Consider the following 14,186-nt stretch of genomic DNA (forward strand, 5'->3'; position numbering starts at 1 on the left):
GTCCTTTTTGTTAGATGTTTAAATTGTTTTCAAGCTTCTCAGTACTGGAAATAATACTGAGATAGACATTTTTAGTTGAAGTTATTTCATTTCAGGTTATATTCTCTTGGGTCAGAGAATGAATGGTTCTAAGGTTTTTCAAAAGGGCTGGTCAGTTTTTATGCCTCTGGCAGTTTTTGAGAGTGCTTAATCATGCTACACTGTTGCCAGCATTGGATCTTACCATGTTTAAGTCTTTGCTAATTTTGTAAACAAAAATAATGGTTTTACTTTGCATCTCCCTGATTAGTATTGCTATAAAACATATTTGGAGAAGTTTATTGGTCTTTGGTATTTATTTCACGAATAGATTGTGTGCCCATTTTCTCTTGGGGTGTTCAGTTTTTTTATTGATGTGAGCATGTGTATGGATGATTATTTGATGATTATCAGTTTTGCTTAGTAGACTGGCAATATTTAGTCTTGCTCACACTGTGTTCCCAGTGCCTACTATATTGCTTGATATGTAGTTGCCACTCAATAAAGATTTGTTGAGTAAATGAAGATGACACTTTGTTTTGCTGGAGAAGGAGTGGTGACCATTCTTTTTCAGAGGTCCAGGGAGAGGGAACTAAGTAACTGAGTGGGGTCAGAGTATCCATGACCATCATATGTATGTCAGTGGTCATTTATTCAACATTTCATTGCTATTTAAAAGTATATGTAAATTTATATTCACACAAGGGAGAAAGCAGAGCCTTGTCCCTACAAAAAGATATGCATTATGTGGGGATCTAGCTCTGTTGTACTGTAACCGTACTTCATATTCAACTTTTTGACAGGAGGAAAGATGATGAGTGTCGGGCATTTGTGAAGAAAGTCATAATGAGCCGTTTCTTTAAGATAATTATGATTAGCACTGTCACATCGAATGGCTTTTTTATGGCCTTGTGGACCAGTTATGAAATAAGATACCGCTTGTTCAGACTTCTTGAGGTAAGCAGACAAACTGGGTCCATTTTCTTATTTTTTAAAACATGCTTTATTTCTGGAAACATTATAAGATTTTTTATTTTTTATTTATTTTATTTTATTTTATTTTTTCCGAGACAGAGTCTTGCTCTGTCAGGCTGGGGTCCAGTGGCGTGATCTCGACTCACTGCAACCTCCACTTCCACCTCCCAGGTTCAAGCGATTCCTCTGCCTCAGCCTCCCGAATAGCGGGGACTACAGGTGCATGCCACCACGCCCAGCTAATTTTTGTATTTTCAGTAGAGACGGGGTTTCATCATGTTGGCCAGGATGGTCTTGATCTCTTGACCTCGTGATCCACCCGCCTCAGCCTCCCAAAGTGCTGGGATTACAGGCGTGAGCCACTGTGCCCGGCCATTATAAGATTTTTAAGGTATTTTGCTTCAAGAAGTTTCCCGTAGAATTCTAAAAATACTCTCAAATCTAGGAAGAGGGTGGCAAGAGCAGCAGTGGTGACTTGGTGGGGTTTTTTTTCCTTTTTTTTTGAGACGGAGTCTCGCCCTGTTGCCCAAGCTGGAGTGCAATAGTGCTATCTTGGCTCACTGCAACCTCTGCCTCCCAGGTTCAAGCGATTCTCCTGCCTCAGCCTCCTGAGTAGCTGGGATCACGGGCACATACCACCAAGCTTGGGTAATTTTTGTGTTTTTAGTAGAGACAGGGTCTTGCCATGTTGGCCAGGATGGTCTTGAACTCCTGACCTCAAGTGATCTGCCCGCCTCGGGCTCCCAAAGTACTGGGATTACAGGCATGAGCCACCGCGCCTGGCCAGCGACATGGTTTGTAAGTCTCCTTGAATCTCCTCTCAGAAACAGAGCAAGCCTGGGCAACAAAGTGGAACTCCCATCTCTCTTTTATTTTGAGACGGAGTCTCGTTCTGTCGTCTGGGCTGGAGTGCAGTGGCGCAGTCTCGACTCACTGCAAGCTCTGCCTCCCAGGTTCACGCCATTCTCCTGCCTCAGCCTCCCGAGTAGCTGGGATTACAGGTGCCTTCCACAATGCCCGGCTAATTTTTTGTATTTTTAGTAGAGACGGGGTTTAACTGTGTTAGCCAGGATGGTCTCGATCTCCTGACCTCGTGATCCGCCCGCCTCGGCCTCCCAAAGTGCTGGGTTTACAGGTGTTAGCTACCGCGCCTGGCCCCTCCCATCTCTATTAGAAAAAAATAAAAGTTGGGCATGGTGGTGCATACCTTGAGTCCCAGCTACTCTAGAGGCTGAGGTGGGAGAATTGCTTGAGCCTGGGAGTTTGAGGCTGCAGTGAACTGTGATTGCACCACTGCACTCTGGCCTCGGCAACAGAGTGAGACCTTGTCCCAAACAACCGACCAAAAAACCCCAGAGCAACTAGGTAGCAAAGCCACGAACCCATAGGCAGCATTTACAACAAAGCTAGGTAGTTTCCTTACTATAAGCCACAAGAACTGAATAGTATTAGCCTCTGTGGGGGAAGAAACAGAGGGAAGCCATTATTTATTCATCAGAAAGTGTGATGGGCTGATGTGAGAACAGCATTTGATATCAGGAACGGTATTGCCTAATCCAATACTGGGCTAGATCAAGAGGTTCTGGTAATTTTTGAAGGGGCTAGAGCAGCAAATGGTATGAATTTTCAAAGCAGACCAGCTAGAGGTCTTTTTAAAGACAGGATCCCACAGTTAGGATAAATATTGGAAATGGAATAAAAATTGAGCAGGTTGGAGACATAGAGATGAAGGAAGAGAAGGTTCAGATAAAATTGGAGGAGGATCCAGGATACCTCAAAAATCAAGCTACTGCATTTTTAAACAACACAAAAGCAGAAGAATGAGCTCAGTGAGGTTAGAACCACATAATCTTCTAAAAGATCAAGAAAACAGATTTTATGTAAAACAGCACAATAGAAAAGGATTGATGCTGCTATAGTTGTGTTTTTAGAAAAAAAAAAGGGTTGAGATAAAGTCTCATACAAAATTACTGTAAGAAAAAAGAGAATAAAGTAGAGAATAATCCCCTCATACAGGCGGAGCATCCTAAATTTGAAAATCTTGAACCTGAAATGCTCCAAAATACGAAACATTCTGAGCATTCTGAGCACTGACGTGACACTCAAAGGAAATTTTGGATTTCAGATTTTCAGATGTGAGTTGCTCAACTGGTAAAGATAATGCAAATATTCCAAAATCCAAAAAATTTGAAATCCAAAACACTTCTGTTCCCAAGCATTTCAGATAAGAGATACTTAACCCGTAGATCATTAAAGCCCACCACAAAGACATGCCTACAAAACAGGGAAAGACTGTAGCATATGATTTTAAAACAAGCCAGATGTTTAAGAAAGTGATACAAGATAGGAAAGAACAGAAGTGAAAAGACAAAACTCAGGAAAGAATTAGAAATAAAAGAAAAATTTCAAGAATAAAGACTAAAATAGACTAAGAGCAATTAATTGCAACAGATAATAACTTAAGAGAAATATAGGATTAAATGTATGAAATTTTTTAAATCAATTAGAAATGAAGAGATGAAAGGTTTCAAGAGAAAATGATGAACATTGAAGATGGGGAAAAAAAAAAATCCAGCGTAAGGACAATAGGAGCCCCTGAATTTGAAGCAAAACAGAAACAAAGCAAAGGAACAGAACAAACGCTGACATCTATAATCCAAGAAAAGTTACCTGAAACAAAAGATTTGGAACTATGTGTTAAAAGAGCACACATTGCATACCTGAGAATAAAGACTTTGAACAATAAACACCAAAACATATTCTAGTAAAATTATTGGATTTCAAAGGAAAGAGGGGGTGAAGGAAAGTAAATATCACGGCAATGTGGCTTATAAGAAGACAATCACTTATCTTCAGACTTTGCTATGGTAATATGCCAAAAGAAAACAGAGTTACATATTTAAGATACTTCAGCAAAGAAAATGTAAACCAAGAATTTTAGATCAGAAAAATTGACTTTCGAGTATAAAGGACACAGACAAATTAATCAATATTCAAAATGGGGAATATTGTTTCTATGAGCCTTTCCTTAGTAATTTACTAAAGAATAAGTTTCAGCCAACCAAAATGACTAGAGAAGCATCAGTGTTAGGACTGAAGATGAGCATTAAATATGTAGTTATTTGTAGAACTAATATTAATTGTGGTTTAGCAGAGAGAATATAGTATATAATGAGTGTATCCTCTGACAGTGAAGTTAGAGTATGACTAAAAAATGGGAGACAATGGGGAAAGCCAATATAAAAAGTTTCAAAATCATTTTCAGTAATCAACTTAGTGGCAACACTATTAGTAGTGTTATTCTGAGACTTGTATGTTTGTAATACAGGATAAGGCAATTGAGTAATTATGGGACAGTTTATTTCTGTCACCTCCTGTGTTCTTAAGAACCAGGATACTCATGGAAGAGAGAATCTAGGACTTCTTTGAGAAATAACCAATTCCAGTCTAGGGCAGGAGGTACATGAGATGAGCCAGGATTATCTTGTCATAGATGTAGCAAAGAAGCTATCAAAGACTACTGGGGTCATGTCGAAAGTCTGAGGAGACTGTGTGAAGAGTCCTACTGGTCAAAGATGGGACAGTTTGAGCTCCAATGAGAATAATAATTGCCATGTATTGAAAGTCATAAAATAATCTATGAGGTTATAATGATACCCCAAAACAAACTGTCCACTTTTGGAGGATGAGAAGGAGCTAATCCTTTATCTTGATAATTAGTAAATTAAGGGAGAGAGTCAAGCATTACTGACCTTATGTGAACTGCAATACTGAGTAACCATATAGTAGGTGAGAGGAAACATCTTTTTATAGATGTGTCCCCCTTAATAAATGAAAAAGAAATGATAGAATATCACAGTTTTTCAATGCCCAAGGAAGTAATTGATCTAGGCACTGAGCATCAGTGGCTGCTACCATCATAAAAAGATAGACAACCAGAAATTATGTGCCATCTATAAAAGAACAGCACCTCTAATCTTGCCAGAGTTCAGGAAATATGGAGGCCAGAGGGATATGCTGAACTCTACCATGAGCGTGCACTCAGCAAAATCCAGACTGGGAAATTTTACAAGTCAAACTCCCCAGGTTCTTTAACAGATAAATTGTAAGAAAAGAAAAAGGAATGGGGGAATTAAAAGATACACCAAAATTTTAAAAATTTATAAAGTGGCAAGACTACTTATTAGTTCTAGGGATGCATACACGAATTTCTATCTATAAAGAAATACTTTGTTCTATTACATTTACTAAAATATTTATCTGTTTATTGCTTAAAATGTTACACAAAGTAATTATATAAAAACTATCACCATGTTTATTTAAAAAAAAAAGAAATACAAGGAATTAATTACTATAAAATTTGGATAGTGGTTAATTTTGGGGGGAGGGAGTTGTAATTGGGATGTGGGGCACATGAGGGGCTTCTGGGATGGCAGAGTTCTATTTCTTGACCTAGGTGGTAGTTACAGGGATATTGGCCTTGAAATAATTTATTAGGCTATATATTTGTTCATGTGGTTCTATATGTGTGTTTATTTTGCAATAAAAAGGTTAAATATATACTCTTCTTAACTTCCTTTAGGATAAATAACAAATTTCCTTCTTGGGGATGAAAAGGTTAGCATAAACTTAGTGTAGTATCAGAGGCAGTCAAGGTGGTGGGATACCACAATTAATGCTTAAAATGTGTCAGATCCACTTGGCACCACTTCTGTTAACATGTAGGTATGGCAGTGAATTCCACACTACAAATCCAGAGATTGGCCATGGTCTGTGGAACATCATGTTAGGTATGATGGCAGGGGTCAGGGAAAGAGACAAATTGAGGAGCCTAATCCTCTGATTGCCCTCCTGAGGCCATAAGGGTCAGTAAGCATGTATCCTGGTTTAGGGACCTGGTTTGCAAGCCTAGGAGATGTTCTGTGATGTGCAGACTTTGGGGTCATACAGATTTGGGTTCAAGCCCCAGCTTCCTACCTTATTACTAACTGAGAATTTGGACAAGTTACTTAAGCTCTCTGTGGTTTGTCTGTAACGTTTGTAAAATGATATAATTAATATACAACTTACAGGGTGGTGGTGCAGCCATTGAAAATAACATGTATGAAAGCCCCTGGTTAACTGTGAAACTGAGAAATTATTAACACTTCTGGGAACTCCACTGAAGGTGCAGGGAAAGATGTGAGAGAGCCCTGATCTCTCACCTCTGGCTAACCTTGAGGATCTGTGCAAACAGGAAATGAAGGCTGAGGCAGAGTGGTAAGTTGCTAGAGCATTGAACATGTGCCTCCACAGAGCCCCCTTGGCAAGAGGCTTACTGATTTCAGCCATTTAAGAAAATTTCTATCCAACTATTAGTAGGCCATTAAATTGAACAGAAACCTTGGTGGCCACACATGACAAAGAATATAGACTTTACAGAATCAGTTCAGGAAAGTCAATTTAATAAAGAAAAGAAAAAAGAACAGCAACAACAAACCCTGGGGAGAGGGGAGGGTGTGATTTTGGAGTTGCAACATTATATTATGTAAAATGTTCAATTTTCAACAACAAAATCATGAGACATGCAAAGAAACAAGAGTGTATGGCTCATACACAAGAAGGAGAAAAGCAATTAATAGAAAATATTGGCTGGACGCAGTGGCTCATGCCTGTAATCCCAGCACTTTGGGAGGCCGAGGCAGGTGGATCACCTGAGTTCAGGAGTTTGAGATCAGCCTAGCCAACATGGTGAAACCCCATCTCTACTAAAAATACAAAAATTAGTTGGGTGTGGTGGTGGGCACCTATAATCCCAGCTACCTGGGAGGCTGAGGCACGAGAATCTCTTGAACCCGGGAGGCAGAGGTTGCAGTGAGCCAAGATTGCACCACTGCACTCCAGCCTGGGTGACAGAGTGAGACTCTGTCTCAAAAAAAAAAAAAAAAAAAAATTCCTTGAAGAAGCTCATTTGTTGGAATTATTAGTCAAAAAGTTTAAAGCAGCTGGGCAACTGTGGCTTATGTCTATAATTCCAGCATTTTGGGAGGCTAAAGTGGGAGGATTGCTTGAGCCCAGGAGTTCAAGACCAACCTGCCCACATAGGGAGACCCCCATCTCTACAAAAAATTTAAAAATTAGCTTGTCTGGTGGTGCATGCTTGTGGTCCCACCTACTTGGGAGGCTGAGGTGGGAGGATTGCTTGATCCTAGGAGGTTGAGGCTTCAGTGAGCCATGATCACGCCACTGTACTCCAGCTTAGGTGACAGAGCAAGACCATCTCAAAACAACAACAACAACAAACAGCCCCCCAAACCCAGGTATTATAAATATGTTCAAGGAACTAAAGAAAATCATATCTAAAGAATTAAAGGAAAATATGAGAACAGTGTCTTGCCAAACAGAGAATATGAATAAACAGATATAAATGATTAAAAATAGTTAAATAGAAATTATGTAGTTGAAAAGTACAATAATGGAAATGAGAAATTCACTAGAGGAACTTATCAGCAGATCTGAGCTGTTTGAAGAAAGAATCAACAGGAAAGTAGGTCAACTGAGATTCTCCAATCTGAGGAACAGAAAAAAAGAATGAATAAAAATGTGAACACAGACTTGTAGGACATCATCAAACATAAAAACATGTATGTAATACATGTCCCAGAAGGAGTAGGAGAGAAAGGACAGAAAGAATATATGAAGAAATAACGGGCAGAAACTTCCCAAATTTGATGAAAGACATTAATCTGCACATCCAAGAAATCAATGAACTCCAAGTAGGATAAACTCAGAGATCTACACCTAGACACATCATATTCAAATTGTTGAAAGACAAAGACAAGAGAATTTGAGGCCACCAATGTATCACAGAAAAGAAATCCTCTGTAAGATTAACAGCTGATTTCTTACCGGAAACCATGGCAGCCAGAGGCAATGGGATGTCATAGTTAAAGTGCTGCAAAAAAAGGAGTATCAATCAAAAGTTCTACATCTAGAAAAACTATCCTTCAAAAATGAAAGAGGGGTGTGATGTCAGTGAAAATGGCAGAGTAGGTAACTCCAAGGTTTGTCTATCCAGAGAAACATCTAAAAAAAGGAGCAAAAACTGCCAGAGCTCTGGAAAATAGCCAAAGGTCTATAGCAACCCAGTGAACACTGAATCAAGAAAGAAGCAAATTCAGAAATGTAGGAAAGCGTATAAAAAAGACAAAAAAAAAAAAAAAAGAAAAAAAAAAAAGAAAGAAAGCACAGGTAACATAGTGAGACCCAGTCTCTCTGGGGAAACAACAACAACAACAACAAACAAAAAAATAGGCATGGTGCCATGTGCCTATAGTCCCAGCTACTCAGGAGGCTGAGGCAGGAGGACTGCTTGAGCTCAGGAGGTCAAGGCTGTAGTGAGCCATGATTGCACTGCTATGCTCCCACCTGGGTGACAGAGTGAGACATTGTCTCTTTAAAAAAAAAAAAAAGACAACAAATAAATGCTGGTGAGGATGTGGAGAAAGGGGAGCTCATATACATTGTTGGCAGGAATGTAAATTAGTATAGCTGTTATGGACAACATTAGGGAGGTTCCTCAGTAAATTAGAACTGTCATATGATTCAACAGTCCCACTACTGAGGAGTATATAGCCAAAGAAAATGAAATCTGTATATTGAAGAGATATCTGTAATCCCATGTTTATTGTAACACTGTTCAAAATAGCCAAGATATGGAATCAACCTAAGTGTTCATCAATGGATGAATGGATTTTAAAATGTGCTATATATACATAATAGAATACTATTCATACATAACAAAGAACAAAATCCTGTCATTTACAGCAATATGGATGAACTTAGAAGACATTATGTTAAGTGAAATAAGCCAAGCACAGAAGAACAGACACTACATGATCTCACTCATGTGGAATCTAAAAAAGTTGACTCATAGAGGTAGTATATTAGTTGGTTTTTGCATTGCTATAAAGAAATACATGAGGCTGGGTAATTTATAAATAAAAGAGGTTTTATTTTGGCTCATGGTCCTGCAGGCTGTACAGGAAGCATAGTACCAGCATCTGCTTCTGCTGATGCTGGCACCAGATGCTTGGGAGGATTGCTTGAACTTGAGTGATGATCTGTGATCACACCTCTGCACTCCAGCCTGGGTGACAGAGCAACACCCCATGCCAAAACAACAAAAATAAAACCCCAGCACCACCACCGCCCCCACCCCTGCCACCAAAAACCCAAGGTCAGTTCTGTTGCCTCTGGAACCAAGGAACAGGGTTTCACATTGGGAATGTAAGCTGGTGCACGGGGTGAGCTCCCAGGGCCTTGGGGAGCTCAACCCCAGTGGCTTTGCAGGGTGCACTCCCTGTGTCTGCTCTCACGGGTTGGAGTTGAGTACCTGCAACTTTTCCAGGTTTAGGCTGCAAGCTGCCCATGGCTCTATCATTCTTGGGTCTGGAGAGCAGTGGGTCCTTTCCCACAGCTCCACTAGGCAGTGTCCTAGTGAAGACTCTGTGGGGGGGCTCTAGCCCCACATTTCCTCTTTGCACTGCTTTAGTAAAGGTTCTCTGTGAGGACTCTGGCCCTGTAGCAGGCTTCTGCCTGGACACCTGGGCTTTCTTATACATCCTCTGAAATCTAGGGGGAAGCTGCTAAACCTCCTTCACTCTTGCATTCCCTAAGCCCACAGACTTAACACCATGTGGAAGCCACCAAGGCTTGCAGCAGCTTGTTCTTTCCAAAGTCATGGCCCCAGCAATATGGGTTCCAGAGCAGACCTTATTTGAGCTAAGACGAGCTGGAGAAGCCAGAATGTGGGGAGCAGTGTCCCAAGGCTGCTCAGGGCAGCAGGACCCTGGACCTGGCCCCATAAATCATTCAGTCCTCTTAGGCCCCTGGGCCTGTTATGAGAGGGGCTGCCTCAATCTCTGAAATGCCTTCAGGGCCTTTTCCCCATTGTCTTGAATATTAGCACTTGGCTCTGTTTTTGTCATGCTAATCTCTCTAGCAAATGGTTGCTTCATAGCCTGCTTGAATTTCCATCCTGATAGGGCTTTCTCTGTCTCTGCAAAATGGCCAGTCTGCAAATTGTCCAGACTTTCATACTGTGCTTCCCTTTTAAATATAAGTTCCAACCTTAACCTCTTCTTTGCTCCCATATCTGATCAAAGGCTGTTAGAAGCAGCCAGGACACATCTTGAATATTTTACTGCTTAGAAATTTCTTCTGCTAAATTCCCTAAGTCATCACTCTTATGTTCAGCCTTCCACAAAGCCCTAGGATATGGAAACAATGCAAACGAGTTCTTTGCTAAGGGATAACAAGGGTGACCTTTATTGTAGTTCTCAATAGATTCCACATTTCCATCTGAGACCTCATCAGCCTGGGCTTCACTGTCCATATTTTTGTCAGCATTTTTGTCACAACCATTTAACCAGTCTCTAAGAGGTTCCAAACTTTTCCTCATCTTCCTGACTTCTGAGACTTCCAAGCTCTTCCATGCTCCCTGTTACCTAGTTCCAAAGCTGCTTCCACATTTTCAGGTATCTTTATATCAGTACCACACTTCTGGTACCATTTTTCCCATATTAGTCAGTTTTTATGTCGCTGAGGTAAAGAACTACAAGGTAAAGAAATACCTGAGGCTGAGTAATTTATAAAGAAAAGAGGTTATATTTTGGCTCATGGTTCTGCAGACTATACAGGAAGTATGGTGCTGGCATCTGGTTCTGGTGAGGGTCCCAGGAAGCTTACATGGTAGAAGGCAAAGGGGAGCCAGCATGTCACATGGTGAGAGAGAGAGCAAGAGAGAGAGGGGGGAACTGCCACACACTATTAAACAACCAGATCTCATGTGAACTCAGAGTGAGAACTCAGTTATCACCAATGGAATGGTGCTAAACTATTCATGAGGGATCTGCTCCCATGATCCAATCAACTCCTGCTAGGCCCCATCTCCAAAACTGGGAACTACATTTCAACATGAGATTCGGGGGAGATGAACATCCAAACCATATTATGTGAATAGTGGTTGCTAAAGGCTGGGAAGAGTAGGGAGGAAGTAGAGGAGGAGAGGTTGGTTAATGAGGTACAAAGTTACAGATAGGAGGAATTAATTTTGGTGCTCTGCACAATAGAGTGATGATATTTAGCAATATGCATTGCATACTTCAAAATAGCTAGAAGAGAGGACTTTGAATGTTCTTATCACAAAGAAATGACGTGTTTGAGGTGATGAATATGCTAATTACCCTGATTTGACATTACACATTGTATATATGTATTGAAACATCATACTGTACCCCATAAATACAATTATTATATGTCAGTTAAAAACAAAATAGAAGTTACAAAACACAATCTATTAAAAAAACTGATTGCAAACATTATACTTAATGATGAGAAACCTGATGCCTTCCTACTAAGATCAGGAACAAGAAAAGGATGTCTACTTTCACCACTCCTATTTAACATCATACTGGAAGTCCTGGCTGATGCAGTAAAACAAGAAAAAGAAATAAACATGTAAAGACTGGAAAGGAAGAAATAAAACTGTCTTTGTCCACATACATATTTTAAAAGTTGGAAAAGTTTTGTTATATTTTCACTTGCCTTGTCCACTCCCCCTCCCCACCATGGTGATGATCCTGAAGACAGCAGCTCACTTTCCTAATGTAGAACCCTGGTCCTTGGTTCCAGAGCAGACCTTACTCGTTTGTTTGTTGAGATGGGGTCTTGCTCTGTTGCCCAGGCTGGAGTGCAGAGGCGTGATCACAGATCTTTGCAGCCTCAGCTGCTTGGGCTCAAGCAGTCCTCCCACCTCAGCCTCCTGAGTAGCTGGGACCACAGGCATGCACCATAATGCCCAGCTAATTTTTGTATGTTTTGTAGAGATGGGGTCTCGCTATGCTGCCCAGGCTGGTCTCAGACTCCTGGGCTCAAGTGATCTACCCACCTTGGATCTCCCAACAGTCATGAGCCACCATGCACTAACCCAGACCTTGTTCTTAAGGAATTGTATTGGTCCATTTTGACCTGAGAGCCGGTCGAAGGACTGATGGAAGTTGACTGCTTTTGTTTCACCTAGCTTGGAATTTTCTCAAAGCAGAAAGGTGGGTATGGAGAGGGAATTTCTTACAAACATTAAAAGGCATATGAACAGTCTATTGCTGCCTGGGGCAAAAAAAAATTAAAGCAAACAACGGACATACTGAAGTGTAGGAAGAAAGACCTAGAAGGGAGATTCTTTGGATAAGTAGGACATTGAGAAGCTCCTGTGTATATGGAGGAATTTAGAAAGCATTGATGCCCAGGGCAGGATGAATGTTTCAAAAAGACCTAAGATCTCAAGATTTCAACTTTAGCTGATCTTTAGGCTCAGTAAAAACTGGAAGTTAGGGGTATTGTGGAGTTGTAAATGGCTTTGCTAAGCACTGAAAGAGTACCCCAACACAGAGCCAATCTAAAAAATCTAGGAGAACTTTTCTTCCTCCCTCCCTCCCTCATTTCCCAACCTTCCCTCCCTCCTTTCCTACCCTTCCCTCCCTTTCTTCTTTCTTTTTGAGACAAGGTCTTACTCTGTGGCCTAGAGTGAAGTGATATGATCATAGCTCACTGCAGCCTTAAACTCCTGGACTTAAGGGATCCTCCTGTCTCAGTCTGCTGAGTAGCTAGGACTACAGACATATATTACCATGCCCAGCTAATTTTTAAATTTTTTGTAGCGATGGGGTCTCACTAGGTTGCCTAGACTGACCTTGAACTCCTGGCCTCAAGAGATCCTCCTGCCTGGGCCTCCCAAAGCACTGGGGTTACAGGCATGAACCACCATGCCTAGCCTGTCTTTTTCCTTTCCTTTTTCTATCCTCTCCTTTATTCTCCTTTCTTTCTCTTTTTCTTTCCCTCCTCTCTCCCTCCTTCCCTCCTTCCTGTCTTCCTTCCTTCCCTCCCTCCTTCCTCTCTTCCCTCCTTCCTTTCCTCCTTTTTTTCTCTCTTTCATTTTTTTTTTTTTTTGAGGTGGAGTCTTGCTCTGTTGCCAGGCTGGGGTACTGTGGCGTGATCTTGGCTCACTGCAACCTCCAGCTCCCTGGTTCAAGTGATTCTCCTGCTTCAGCCTCCCGAGTAGCTGGGATTACAGGCATGCACCACCATATCCAGCTAATTTTTGTAGTTTTAGTAGAGATGGGGTTTCACCATGTTGGCCAGGATGGTCTCAATCTTCTGACCTTGTGATCCTCCCGCCTCAGCCTCCCAAAGTGCTGGGATTACAGGCACGAGCCACCACTCCTGGCCCCTTTCCTCCTTTCTTTATCAGACAGGGTCTCGCTCTGTTGCCTGGGCTTGGGTGCAGTGACATGATTATAGCTCCATCAGCCTTAAACCCTTGGACTCAAAAGATCCCCATGTGTCAGCCTCCTGAGTAGCTAGGACTACATGCATACACCACCATGTCCAGCTAATTAATTTTTTTTTTTTTTGTAGATATGGTATCTCACTATGTTGCCCAGGCTGCTCTCAAACTCCTGGCCTCAAGAGATTCTCCTACCTTGGCCTCCCAAAGCACTGGGATTCAGGCATGAGTTACAGTGCCTGGCCTTTCTCTCTCTCGCTCTCTTTTTCTTATTTCTCTTTATTTTTCCTTTTTCTTTCTTCCTCTTTCCTCCCTTCCTTATTTTGTTTCTTCTTCCCTTCTTCTTCCCTCCATTTTTCCCCCAAACCCTCTCTATCTCCCTTTTTTCCTTTCTTTTTTCCTTCTTTCTTTTTGCTTGAGACATTTAAGAAAATCTCTGTTGGCTGGGCATGGTGGCTCATGTCTGTGGTCACAGCACTTTGGGAGGCCAAGGCAGGCGGATCACTTGAGGTCACGAGTTCGAGACCAGCCTGGCCAAAATGGTGAAATCCTGTCTCTACTAAAAATACAAAAAAAAAATTAGCCAGGCATGAAGTAATCCCAGCTACTCAGGAGGCTGAGGTAGGAGAATTGCTTGAAGCTGGGAGGCAGAGGTTGCAGTGAGTTGAAATTGTGCCACACACTCCAGCCTGGGTGACAGAGTGAGACTCCATCTCAAAAAATAGATAGAAAGAAAATCCCTGTCAAAACACTAGTTGACCAGAAAGTAAAGGAATAGAGACTTCAGAGATCACACACAACAAAGAATATAGTGCTTTGCAAAAATAGTTTAGAAAAGGCATTAAACGAGTAAATACTACTCACATAA

The 14,186-nt window shown here is 41.2% G+C and overlaps 1 protein-coding gene across 1 annotated transcript in view; it reads left to right on the forward strand.

Annotated features, from left to right (window-relative positions):
- The window catches only part of CATSPER3 (cation channel sperm associated 3), a 46,857-nt gene that overhangs the window by 1,801 nt on the left and 30,870 nt on the right, over window positions 1–14,186 (forward strand). The window contains exon 2 of the mRNA XM_025388146.1: window positions 822–975. Within this exon, the coding sequence (XP_025243931.1) occupies window positions 822–975 (154 nt within the window). The remainder of the gene's footprint in view (window positions 1–821; window positions 976–14,186) is intronic.

Source organism: Theropithecus gelada, chromosome 6 (genome assembly GCF_003255815.1).
Source record: "Theropithecus gelada isolate Dixy chromosome 6, Tgel_1.0, whole genome shotgun sequence".
In the NCBI taxonomy this organism is placed as follows: domain Eukaryota; kingdom Metazoa; phylum Chordata; class Mammalia; order Primates; family Cercopithecidae; genus Theropithecus; species Theropithecus gelada.